Source organism: Hippocampus bargibanti, linkage group LG12, assembly GCF_051943395.1.
Source record: "Hippocampus bargibanti isolate YZ-2025 linkage group LG12, ASM5194339v1, whole genome shotgun sequence".
Taxonomy (NCBI): domain Eukaryota; kingdom Metazoa; phylum Chordata; class Actinopteri; order Syngnathiformes; family Syngnathidae; genus Hippocampus; species Hippocampus bargibanti.
The window spans coordinates 9,890,685-9,904,337 of NC_142745.1; the positions used below are offsets into that span (position 1 = coordinate 9,890,685).

Here is a 13,653-nt window from a genome sequence, read left to right on the forward strand (position 1 = left end):
CCACAGTGGAGAAGAAACAGAGCTTCGCAGCGGATTAAAAAGTAAGACCGGTAAATTTTGTTCCGGAAAAGTTGGGATGTGGGAATTGAGTGTGCTGACAAGTTATTTCCTTTGTTGTTCCGGACCGAGCGGTAGTTTAGGGTCGCCTAAACCGTTCGCTGCTCACTTGGCCGGGCGAGGCGTCCACCGGGACACGGGGGTGGTGGGTGGCGGCGATGGGTGTCTCGGGGGGTGCGGTTAAAGGACTCACCAGTGGCAGCCAGTCAGGTGCTCTTGGTCCACACTTTGACTGTGACTTTGACATGCAAACACCAGGCAGAGATTTTAACAATCAAGCTGATCGTAGTTATTTCGGTAAGTTATTTTTTTATATTTGTGTATTTTTTAAATCTGTTTTTTTTCTGACGTGGGCGTGATTCAATGATCTGTTGTTTAGTACAGGATGATGTTGCTCAACTTTCTTTCCGACATTGTTTTGTTGAAAAGGTGCTTTGCTGGTCATGACTCATCACAATGTGAACGTGGTTGCAAATTTGCTGAGTCACTGTAAAGCGGAAATTATACTTTTCCTTCATATCACAAATTTAAAATCGTACTTATTATCCACTTCACTTCCCATATATACATACTGTATATAATTCTATGAATATGTTCAGTCTTAAGAAAAATCAAGCATATACCGAATATATGACAAAATAATAAAAGTACAGTATATGGGGAAATGTCTTCAGCTGCACACACTCAGTGATACAATTTGCAGCTCAGAAAAAAACATTCATACATCATGTTGGAAGTTCAGAGCTGATGATGTTCAACAAGTCTTGTTGGACTTAAACTCCGTGAACACCAAGACCAGGCAACCCCTGAAGGAACCTTTTAAACACAATTAACTGCCATTCAAATATAAGATTAACTTGACCTATACTGTTGTAATATCAAAACATTCCAAAACCTGTTTAAGATAGCAATAAATGTTGTATACATGCACTTGACATCCATTGTACTTCAGTATTTCTTAAAAAAATAAATACAACTTGTTGTTTAACCAAAATATTTTCTGGATAAATATGCCACAACAGTCCTACTCATAAATGTCACCAAATCAAGCGAGGCTTCAGCTAAGAAAGTATTGGTATGACAAGTTTCATTAAAAGCTTCAATGTTTTGAAAAAAAATGTTTTTTTTTTCCCCATATGCCCACATTGACATCCTCATGTAAATAGCATATAGCATCACCAGACCAGAGACGTTTCCACAGTACATTTTTTAAGCAAGTGTGCTACATGTGTTCGCAGAGTGAGTAGTTTTACTCAAGTCTTATTAGTTTTGGAAAATTAATAAATCTGAATGATTATTTAGAATTACATTTTCGAAAATATTTTATTTGGTGCCTACCTACTTTCAAATGTGTCTGTATTGATGTGCAGTGCTTACATATTGAACAACACATCGAATACGAAAAAAACAAGTATCCTTTTTTTATTAAATTGATACTGGGGAAAAACAGCTTCAAAGATGGGTTGTATCAAGAGAAATTAAATGACGATGAAAATTATGTCTATATGGTGTTAAAATTATTTGAAGGAAATAAAAATCTACATAGAAGCAGTTTTTGCTTTTTTGAATGTTGCTTTGCCAATGACCATTTTGTGTTTGGGAGCGTTTTACTGAGCGAGTTGCTTGTTCTGTAGCCACAAAGGGACATAAGTCTTCTTGCGCCGGTCCCAAGCCCGGATAAATACAGAGGGTTGTGTCAGGAAGGGCATCCGATGTAAAAGGTTGGCCAAAACAAACATGCGGATCAAACCTCTAAAGATGGAGCGCACTGATTTGCTGTGGCGAGCCCTTGTAGGGAAAAGCCGAAAGGAAAAGAAGTAGAAGCATCATAGTAAAAGTCTCCAGTAAAACAGCACTTAAATCTGTCGGATGCTGTTACGCAATTGATCAAGTCACCAGAGCGTGTTGCAATGACAAGCGGGTGCCGCGGTTTTTTTTTGGTCGATAGTAGAAAGGAGCCGTTTATACTTGCACACTGTCATGCCAAAAGCAGACAATTCGCGGGGCCGTTTCGTTTATGATGACATCATTCAGCAGCGTCAAACAATCATTGTTTTACAAATGTTTTTTTCCTGATTAATTATTTTTGGAATTAAAGTAAAATGTAATAATGTAAAAAAAGAACAAACGGGGAAGTTTAACGAGGTATTGGTCAGAAAAATTAAAGTGCGAAAAATTGAGATTTTAGCACTGATGCAATATGTCTATTTTAAATTAGAGGAACTTAAAACGATATATCTTGCAGGGAAATCTATTTTTAGACGGGGTTATTAAAAGTTTTCATCCTGGTTCAGTGAAAAATGAAACTTTTTATTTTTGTGTGGATAGAATGCCAATCCGCTTATCCTCAGGTGGGTCGCGGGCGTGCTGGGGCCTATCCCAGTTGACTTCGGGCAGTAGGCGGGATACACCCTGAACTGGTTTCCCGCTAGTCACAGGGCACACAGAGACAAACAACCATTCACGCTCACAATAGCACCTAAGGACAGCTTCCAGTGTTTTATTAACCTGCCATGCATGTTTTTGGAATGTGGGAGTAAACCAGAGTACCCAGGAAAAAAACACTCACGTGGGGAGAACATGCAAATTCCACACAAGAAGCCGGAACCGAATTCCAACCCTGCACCTTTGCACTATGAGGCATACGTGCCAACCGTGCCTCCCTTCCAGAACTCCTCTCCTTCTTTTTGAATCCCAACAGTATTTTATTGTGATACTGCCAACTAGTGTAGAGTCAGAGAACATAACAGAAGTGATACATATTTTTGACACACTTCATACATTTCAAATGGAGACTTATGAATAAGGATGAAATTGCTGAATGTGGCTCAGCAGCGCTGAATTTACCTATCGTACCAAAACGTTTACCTTAAAGGTAAATACGCTCAGTAGAAGTCATTTGAAGCCATTTTACAAATTATGGACACAACTTGTCCGGAGACGTCGGTTGTCCTTTAAATAAATCTCATGCTGTTAAATGTTTTATTATTTGTTTGTGATCAAACAAAAAATGGTAAGGGCACATAGCAAAAAAGTATCATAATTGCAATGTTGAGGACCAAAAAAAAAATGTAATTCCCATATTTTCTGGTGTATAAGACGCACCTAAAAACCTTGATTTCCTTCAAAAAATGACCATGCGCCTTATACGCAGGTGCACCTTTTATGTGAAGTCATATTGAGCCGCAACAGGTCTCGCAAATCCTGTCAGCAGCCTCATACTCTATTTCCCGCTTTGAAGAAGGCGTACGTAACTCCCGCATCTACTGTAACGCCTTAGAATGTGGTGTGTCTTATATTTGGAAAAAATTGATTTATTTCTATATTATATTTAGAAACCTTTTTTTATTCATTGAAGGAATGCATTATAATCCGGTGCGCCTTCTATATGGAAAATACACCATTCATTGGGGGTGCGCTTTATACTCCAGTGCGCCTTATACACTGCAACATATGATAGATTACATTTCAAAATCGTTCTGTCCGAATGTGAATGATTGTTTGTCTGAAGTGGACCATTGCCCAAAAAGTGTCCCTTTGCCGCTAATCAATACACATCCACCAAATCGCTGAAACAGAAAAACTGTCATCTATTGAGTTTTGATGCTCCACTTACAATATATTGTTTTTTTTTTCCTTTTACTTATAAAACCACAAACACAGTACAATTGTCAAAGAAGAATGAAATGACCTCAAACAGATGCTAAAAAAACGATGCATGGATCATTTCAGAAGCTGTTGGCAGTAATTGATTCGTCAAATTACTGACTGCATCTGTGCATTTTGGCAACGGAGACTCTTCACGCTTTGCTTTCTAGCCGCAGATGCCGATGAATTTGCATGTACAATGCAATACATACATATTGGTTGATAAAGCACTTTAACAGCAGCTGAAGCTGGAGCAAAGCGCTAACATGGAAAAAAGGGAAATGCTGCCCCCTTGTGGAAAATCAAAAAAACATTGCCCGAGGCTATGGTGAGCACCCAAGCATGAAAAAAAGCAAACCCGAACAAATTCGGCAATGGCGCTCTACGTCACATTTTCAATTTCCGAATAAATTCGTGAATGGGTGTGAATGAGTTAATTGTCGTGAAAATGTGAAATTAAGTAAATCAAAATGACAAGAACACTTGGTCTAATAATGAAAATGTCCATGCAGATGCACCTTACACACATTCTTGTGTTTAAAAAAATAAAATTGAATTAAGTCCTAGTGGTTGGTACGTCTGCTTCACAGTGCTGTCGTTTTACTCCATCTTCCATTCCCAGAGCTGCATGTTAGTTTCATGGAACACCTCTAAATTGTCCAAAGAAACGAATTGGAGTTTGAATGGTTGTTTGACGAGCTGTTGTGATGGTTTATCCTGCTTCCTTCGGCCATAGTCAGCTGGCATAAGCTCCAGCAGACCTAATGCAGGTCACAGAACACGTGGTGCATAGTCTTGTTCTTTCTCTTCTCATGGGTCATATTTTCGTCTTTTTTTTTTTTTTTGGGTGGATTCCTTTTGTTGACCGAAATGGCTAAGAAAAAAAGCATACTGAGGGTCTTGCGAGGTGCGGTCATGATGCATTCAAACTGCAATTTTGTCCATTTCAATTCAAGTTTTTTTTGTCAATATAAAATAAGTCCTTCAAATTATGAAATTGATTTTGCATCATCTTGATTCTTTTCAATTGCATTTGATTTTTAAACAAGTTTGAATGTTACCTAGAAAATAAAAATGAACACAAATGCAATGAATGGTGTGAATGAACGACTGAGACTTTGCTCTGTCGTCATAAAAGAAGGGAGTGTCTCAGATAGCATACCATCGTATGTTTATGTTGCCTCGGCAGTAGACATGCTTGCATTTCTATTTTTTTTCATTCTGCAGATAAGCCAGATTAATAGCATGTAAACAAACTTGGACGCTTAATAACTGACACCAAGTTGTTTAATTGTGAGATTGGAACTGTTTTTTTATGGGAGACAACCTTTGATTTCTCTTTATCGGGGAAGCACAAGATCTTGTTGATTTAGAGAAGGTTTAAGGTCATTGTTTTATTTATTTGTTTGTTTTTAAATTAGATGTAATTATTAACAGTAAAGGCCAGTCATGTAACCTCTTGCAGGTCTCCTTCCAACAGCATTTGGCAACTTGTCTTTTTGGGAAAGTTGTTAATTACATTTCTACAGTAATGCCATAATAGTAGCTACTGTATCGGAATATTGTCTAGCCATATTTTAAGCCAGCTTCACAAGTACATTTCAGGATATTGTTAAGCCTACTGTTTTTTTTGTCTATATTTTCTCTATTCTTGCATAGGTTTTCTTGAGGTACATTGGCTTTTTCGCACATTTTAAAAACATTCATGGTAGATAAATTTGGGGAAAAAGGGTCAACAACCTGAAAAGAGAATTGAACTTGTTGGTGCTGTGTGTTTCCTGCGATTGGCCGACTTCCATTCGAGGATGCAGTTGCAAAGTCAGCTGGGACAGGATCCGCCTCACCTGTGACCCTGTTGAGGACAAGTGCAGGAGAAAATTGATTTTATTTCATATCTGCTCCAGTGTTTGTATTTGGTTATTTAAGGGTGTAATGTTAAGTCATTGGACTGATATGCACTGTATGCTGGTTTAAATCACATGGTGTATTTTGAACATGATAGAAAATGAAACATCACGTGATAGAAAATGAAACATCTGCTCTAATTGAATTATACAACATTTAACAATTAAAATCTTCATAAATAAACACCAAAATGTAAACAAAAGCAAAGAGAAATACATATCATGTCTTAACGCATTCTTTGCGTTTTGGAAAAGTGCAGAATCAATTTGAACTGCGTACATTGTTATGCATAACACCAATCAGGACCTTTGTGATTGTGTTTTCTCCATCTGGAATGCTATTGGAAGCAGCAACCTGCATTGTACGTTGAACCAAAGACACATTACTCACCATGAAATCCACTCACCGTATTTGTTTGGGACGCGTTCTGATGGCTAAAGCACAAACGTTTACTGTCCCTCATCCCAAAATTTGAATCCATACTTTACTTACTGTTTTGCTATGGGTGTAAAGGTAAATTGGTAAAGAACCATAATTCGTAATAGTTGTGCAGGTCATAAAGAAATTAACCCCCCCGTAAAGTAAAACTAATTTAAAGTTCTGAAGATGCCACAACCTGTCGTCATTTTGGTGGTATGTGTGAGTTGTGTCTATGAAGTGTATTTACATTCGCAACCACTTACTTTCATGCATTTGTGGACTCGCCTTTAAAGGCTCCACTTTGTGATCTTTCCTGTGCATTAAAAAAATTGGTTCATTTTAAAAATAAAAAAAATATAAAATAAAAGCAGCACATAAAATATGAGGTTTGATCTTTTTAATATCAATGGAGACACAGGATGAAGCTTGTCGACTGCGTTAGTGGTGGACAGTGACCTTGGAGTTCCCCCTCTGGGTGATTGCACGCCCACTGGCCCCTTCCAAGTGAAACTCCCTTCTGAGTACTAAAGGAAGGAGCCAGCAAGGAAAGAGAGGAAACAATGATCTGAATCCAAAGAGAGAAGATCAGCTTGACTGTTGAGGTGAGACGAGAGCGAAGGGCGTTTTCTATGACATCCCTCTCCTCCTCCGCACACGGTACATTGTTGACAAAAAGTTGACGAAATCTTAGACCATATGAAAGCAGGTCTAAGTTGTGGCGCATGTAGTAGAACATGATTTTGGTGGATTTGATTCAGGCACTAACAGACAAATTCCATTGCTGTGGTGGACGTCATCATATTTCCGTCACGTGAGAACAGAGTGCAGTATTTGCAGTGGCGGGCCATGCATTTCACTACTAGGCCTTCAATAGTGCTACGTCTGAATCAGTCGAAGTTGACATTGTGGTGTGATTTACTCCACATCCACTAGACAGTGTCGTTGCGCAGGAAATAACTTGTGATTTCAAGAAACTGAAGAAATACTGTCATTACACTGTTCTAATTTTTACTATGTACTTGAGGATTCATGATAACCTCATAAAATCGCAATATTAGTTGCTATTTTTGCTAGCTTTGGAGCTGTCCAACCTTTCTTAATGATGTACTACGTCTATTCTTGAAAAGTCCATCTGGAAGATGGCTTTAACAGTAAATCTGCAACCAAATCCATTTCTTCTCCCCCTTCAGCCATTGTGGGTTGACAAAACCGCTATTAAATCAACACAAAAATGTATTTGTTCATGCAGCTCTCTACAGATACAGTGTGCTAGCTCAGGCAAGTATGAAGATGAAAGACAATTTGGAATTATTTAATAAGAAATTCATGGAGAAAATATTATTCACATTAGTCTGTGATTCTGATATTTTAGGCCAGCAGAGAAGGCCTTGCAGGCCCTGACGGCCCACCACTGAGTATTTGCTGTGTTTTCCCATGGTCTTCAAAGGCTTGTGTCAACTATGGTGGTCAACTATGTTTACTATTGGGTTTACTATTGACTTCATTATGTACTTGGGGTTCCTCATTGAATGACTGTCCTGACATGGTGTGGATATAAAACGTTTGAACGTCACTTTTGTACCACCATTTTAAAACCAAAAATTAGACAAAAACGAAGCAGTTTGGCGCATATAGTCATTTATTTTATTTTGTTCTTGGTGAAAATAGGGGCACTCAAATTATACTACTAAACCATGTCACTATGTACCAGTCATCTTTGACCAATTGGTAAAAACTGCTCTTATGTTTGTTCTATGTTAGCAGTGTGATGAGTCAAGAGTGTGGAAGTCACACCCAAATTTATCCAGGGCCTCAAACACCCCATTATCAACCCTGAACATAAGTGGTTTTCAAATTATCTGTTGATACAAAGAAGCAATTAGTCAAAGAAGTCTCATGTTAGTCTTTGTCAATTAACCGCAGCTATTCAATAACTAACAGTTGAATTTTTGTTTTGGGAAACATATAAACCAGCATAATAACATGAAAATATATTGTAAAGTGAAGTATTTCTCTGTCAGTGCACTTTAACATAATTTCAACAGAAGCTGAATGATACACAGTAGCCTTTGTTCCACTTTCCCCTTTGGGAAGCTATTGGAGTACAATAATTCACAATCTGGTCAAACCTTGTGTCTCCTCAGGGACTGATGCAGATTTATTGTGCGTACGGCACCACCGATGCATGTGTTGCAAAGAATGCAATACATCCTTCTGTTTTTGAACGTTTAGCCTGTTCATGGTCACGGTTGAGCTGGAGCCTATCCCATCTGACACATGGCTAGACACATAGGGTAGACCCCAGACTGGTTGCAATATCTTTTGACATCTCTCAGATTACGAAATGTATTTTTCTAGCCTGGCGCACGTGCTCATTGTAAAAACTTGCACATCTTCATTTTTGCCCAGGGCAAGTCTAGTTTGTTAGTGTTATTTTATGGAATTTGGCATGCCACACTGCATCTTGCTAGGCGTTCTGGTAGACCAGGGGTGTTTTCAATTAGACACCCCTGGCGCACCTGATAATTTGTTGTCAGAAATTACACTATTACCTTAGACCAGTGGTTCTTAAACTGGGTTCGATCGAACCTTATAGGTTCAGTGAGTCGGTATCAGGTGTTGGGTGGATCCTCTGGCGCAGAGGTCCACCCCTCAGCCTCGTCTGCAGTTAATGGGCACAGTCATTGAAAGAAGGTTTTGGTGAATGAGCATATGAAACTGGTGGGGTTTGGTGCCTCCAACCAGATTAAGGACCACTGCCTTAAACCAAATACAAGTCGGTCTAAGTTACGGCGCCTTTGATGAAATGCAAGACGGTAGATCTGAGCAATGCTCACACAGACAGAACATTCTGTTGTCGATACCATCGGATTTCATTCCTAAAAATGACAACCATGTTCATCTAATACTCTTCCATGACAAAATGTATTGGAAGATACCTTTCACCAAGTCTGTAACTCAATGTCCATTGATATGGAATGAATCTTCGCCATTGAAATAAAAAGGACCGTATTTTCGATTACAGAAGGATTTTCTTCAAAAGATGAGCGTGCACCTTATTATATAATATTGAGCCACAACAGGTCTCGCAACCACTGTCAGCAGCCACCGACTCAATTTCCCCCTCTAGAAGTCATGTGTAACCTCAGCTTCTAATGTAGTCCCTTATAATGTGGTGTGAAGTTATGGAGTGACCTGGTCGAGTGTTGTTTTTGTAATGTGCGGTTTAGTTGAACAAGTTGGTGTAGACCTGAGTACGTTTGCTGGATTGTTTTGGACTGACACCTACCTTGAACTTTTGTTTCTCTCAGCTCACATTGCTTTGTTAACGAGAATCATGTCATCTGTCGTCATGTTATTGTCCGAAGGAAACTCCCGCGCCAGGAGACAGCTTTTCCTCAGCATTTCGAGGAACAAGGCACGTGCCTTCCCGCGTTCTACCTCAGGCCGTTCTTCACACACAGCCTCCTCTCGCCACTTTGCATCGTGTAACATTGCATTTGGATTCGACTCAAATCTAAATTGTCCTGAATTGAACTATACATTGTCGACAGGAGTGCTTATCCACACTGCTCAGGGCAATGCCACTTTGTGAGTGGGTGTGTGTTTGTGTATGTGTGACCTTGAGGGCGTGCAACACTCCTTCCCCTTATCCATCGAAGGAAGCGTTTGTGACTCAAGGGACTCATCAACCATTAACTCATAACTATTTAAAGGAATTGGGTGAAAGTTCATGTCCTCAAATGATTGTTAAAATTACTGTTTCCCCATTAGTAACTAATGAAGCTAACGCACACGCGCGCACACAATGTTAAATCTATGGCGGTGTCTAGGTACTCTTGTCATATTCGTTCAAGACTTTCACAGGCAGTGTTAAGGCAACATACAGCTGATACTATCATGTATTGTGGAAGAGCAGACATGCTAACTGTAAAGTTAAAGAGTTAAAGAGATTAATGATAAAAAAGCTGTTGTTCTAGAATAAAACACGCTCAAGGTTTTGACATTGGGCTCCACTGATTGACCCGAGTCTACAGACCTCAGAGCCCGACTATGGGCATATTTAATCATGTTTTCTCTCATATATCCAGGACATAAACTACTCAGTAATTTACAGATCAGTGACAGAACTTTACAGTCTGTTGTACATCTGACTGGGAGTCAGTTTCAAGCCCTGAGGACCGGTGTAATATGTTCTGCTCACATTGTTCTGTCAGAATCCGATTTGAAGCATTCTGAATGAGCTGCAGCTGTTGGACGCTCTTGTGAGCGACGCAGAATCTGTCAAGCTGAAATTTACAACAATGTAGAAATAAGTGCTGTGCCATTGCAGAATAAAACCTGGGATAAAAGAGGAAAAATTGCAACTTTTACTGGATTATGAATAGCATCAACATGTGGAGAAGACATGACATCTTTAAAACTGAAACTTGGAGTTGACTGGAAATAAGGTGCTGGGCTGTGCATTATATTTTTTTCTTTCAGACTCTTGTGTTATTTATCGTCTATCTAGTTAAGAAAAAAGACATACAATATTGGCTCCACGTACACACATGCCCAGGCATGCACTAATGTCCTGAAGTATCCTCTTATGTCTGTTTGTATTAAAGAGGTGAACTTCAGTTACCCAGCTATCCTGAGGACACACCTCACTGTGGAGTCACGTATGTGTGTGTGTGTGTGTGTGTGTGTGTGTGTGTGTGTGTGTGTGTGTGTGTGTGTGTGTGTGTGTGTGTGTGTGCGCGCGCGTGCGTGCGTGCGTGCGTGTGTGTTTGTATGTGTGTTTGTGCAAGGCAATAGATTGAAGCGAGTAAAAAAAAAAAAACAATCATAATAACAAAAAATACTCAAGGTTCTCTTCCAAACTCTAACTCCCTTGTTTTTAGTCTTTCGAGCTGATAAACTCACACGTTCAACTTTGCCCTCTGCGTCAAAATAAAACAGTGCAAGTGAATAATTGACAGCGGGCAGTCCAATGGGACGAATGGATGGACGGTCAGTCGAACCCTTCTTTCTGCTTCCTCCAAAAGTTTCCTTCTTCAAGGCCGCTCTCATTTTTTCTCTCGCTCCTGCAAAGTACACTCGACGTACAAGTGGCTTTTAATATTAAAATAGACAATAATAAACAATATAAGTTGAAACTATGTCTTTTTGATTTCTCTGGCTTTACAAAGCTAATCAATTCTCAGTATTAGAATAAAACAAGATAAACATATTTGAACAATGAGGCCAATAGCTTTTCTTTTGCTGCAATGGTCAACAGTATTGGGACATTTGAGACGTGTCCAAATATTAACATTCCATATGCTTTAATGTGCAGGCTCGGTTTCACTTTTGGATGATTTCAACTAAAAAGGAGGAAGCAAGAAAACTAGAGTCATGTCTAAAGAAGCAATTGTAAAAATAGAAAAGACATTGGAGACATTGCAAGTACAACAATTGTCAATGTGTTGAAGAAGAAATAAAACATCGGTGGTAACCAATGTAAACCGGGTTGGGTAGACCAAAGAAAAAAACAGCTCGTGACAAGATATTTAAGAATCAAAAAGAAGTTTGAGACTAGAGTATGGCTGCAAATAATGATGACCATATTTTCCAGACTACAAGGCACAATGGATTATGAGACGCATCTTCAATGAATGACATATTTTATGACATACTTATCCATATATATGATGCACTGGATTATAAAGTGCATGGTCAGCTTTTGAAAGGCTTTTCGCCGTGCCTTATAGTGCGGAAAATATGGTAGTTTGGCAATCAAATCATCTGGATTTTTTGGTTGACTTTTTTTTTTTTATTACTATAATTACATTTTTTTTACAAATCCTGTTTTGATTCCAAAAACCTTATTTTGAATTGACATTGCAAAAATACAGAAAATAATTATGATTAATTGGTTCGGCCAGTCAAGCATCGGGTAAACAATATTGATCATTGCAAAAGCAAATTTTTATTCTAATTCAACACCAATCTAATCAGGTTGCTTTATTGGAAAAACAGAAATCTGAAAATATTTGCTGAGAGGTTTAAATTCTGAAGATTTTTAACAATTGAAAATGAAACAAGGTCTCTGCACAATTATCAAAAATAATTCTTGATTATTAATGTGATCATCGACTCTTTCAACAGTAGCCAAAATGGAACTGTATAGTGCCACTTAGCAGTTTTTTTGACAACGATACTAGTGCAGCGTGTTCTACCGGAAACAAATTCCTTGTGTGTCCTACATACTTGTCAATAAAGATGATTCTGATTCTGATTCTGATTCTGACTAGTTATCGATTAATCGTTGCACCGCTAGTGTGGGGTTACTCTTCAACATATTGAACCTACGGTTTGATGAAGATGAAGCATTTATTTTCACATTATGTGCCAATATTTTATTTTTTGTTAATAAATAATTGTTCTACTTGTTCCTGTGAAAGTTCCAAATCATGTTTGGTTTCAGGAGAAACTAAGCAAATCCCAGAAAGAACATAAAAATTATCTCTGAAGGATAAATATTGTCAATTAAAGGACAACCAACACCTCCCGACAAGTTATGTCCATAATTTGTAAAATCACTTCAAATGACTTCTACTGAGCGTATTTTACAAAGATTCCACCGCATATAGCTATATTATATGTTTTAAGACTCACGCTGAATATTCAGGAAATCTTGTTTTCGAGTTGGTGACGATGCCTGACGTGACGTCACGTCAGGAACGTCCCTGACCGAGAAAGCGACAAACAATGCATTTTGGGTACTTTGTTTGGTCTGAAAACATCGTGTTGATGGCGTAATTAGAAGGAAAACAACAAATAACGACTACTATTTGATACTGGTTGACACAAATTTCCAGCAGACAAATCAGCCCATTTCCAACGCAGTTTGTGCGCCATCTTGTGCATTTTCTGGGCGCTACATTGGAGTCCAGACGCCTCAAAATGATACGGAAGGACTTCTTTAATCGATTGCAAACATTTATGCTTTCCTCTTCAGAGCTATTTGAATCATATTCACAACTGGATGAGTAACAAGAAAGCATCTTCTCCGAATCTGAAGCCATTGTTTTTATTCTAGAGCAAGTCACGAACAAGGGGGCGGGACCTTCTGAAACAAACTTTATGAGGTCATTTTGAAGTAGTTTTGGGGCACTTTAAGTCATTTTTATTGGTGTTTGTCATTTGACTAAAATTATTAGCCTGCGTGTTTTGGGTATTTTAGATGCTATAAAACGTTTTTCTGATGTCAGTTAGGAAACAAAAAAAAATGGTGTCGGTTGTCCTTTGAGTAAAGGTTTTTTAAAAAGTTTTTTCTTTTAAGGGTTTATCACTCAACTATATTCGAAATTGATTTTAAAGGACAACCGACGTCACTTTTTTGTTTCTTAACTGACATCAGAAAAACGTTTTATAGCATCTAAAATACCCAAAACACGCAGTATGATATTTTTATTCAAATGCAAAACACCAATAAAAATTACTCAGTGTCCAAAATCTGCAAAAAATTGAGCTGCGAATTGGGCATTTTCAGAAAGTCCCACCCCCAGTTCGTAACGCCACGCCAAGACGTCTTGCATTGCTGGAGATTCAAAACAATGGCTTCAGATTCTGAGAATATGCTTTCTTGTCACACAT

General features: G+C 38.5%; 1 protein-coding gene across 1 annotated transcript in view; it reads left to right on the top strand.

The window, feature by feature from the left end:
• The first annotated feature begins 255 nt into the window (after positions 1-255).
• Positions 256-13,653, top strand: part of pparg (peroxisome proliferator-activated receptor gamma) — a 34,424-nt gene continuing 21,026 nt past the window's right edge. Inside the window, exon 1 of the mRNA XM_089011323.1 lies at positions 256-354. Coding sequence (XP_088867449.1) covers positions 303-354 — 52 coding nt within the window. The 5' untranslated portion in view covers positions 256-302. The remainder of the gene's footprint in view (positions 355-13,653) is intronic.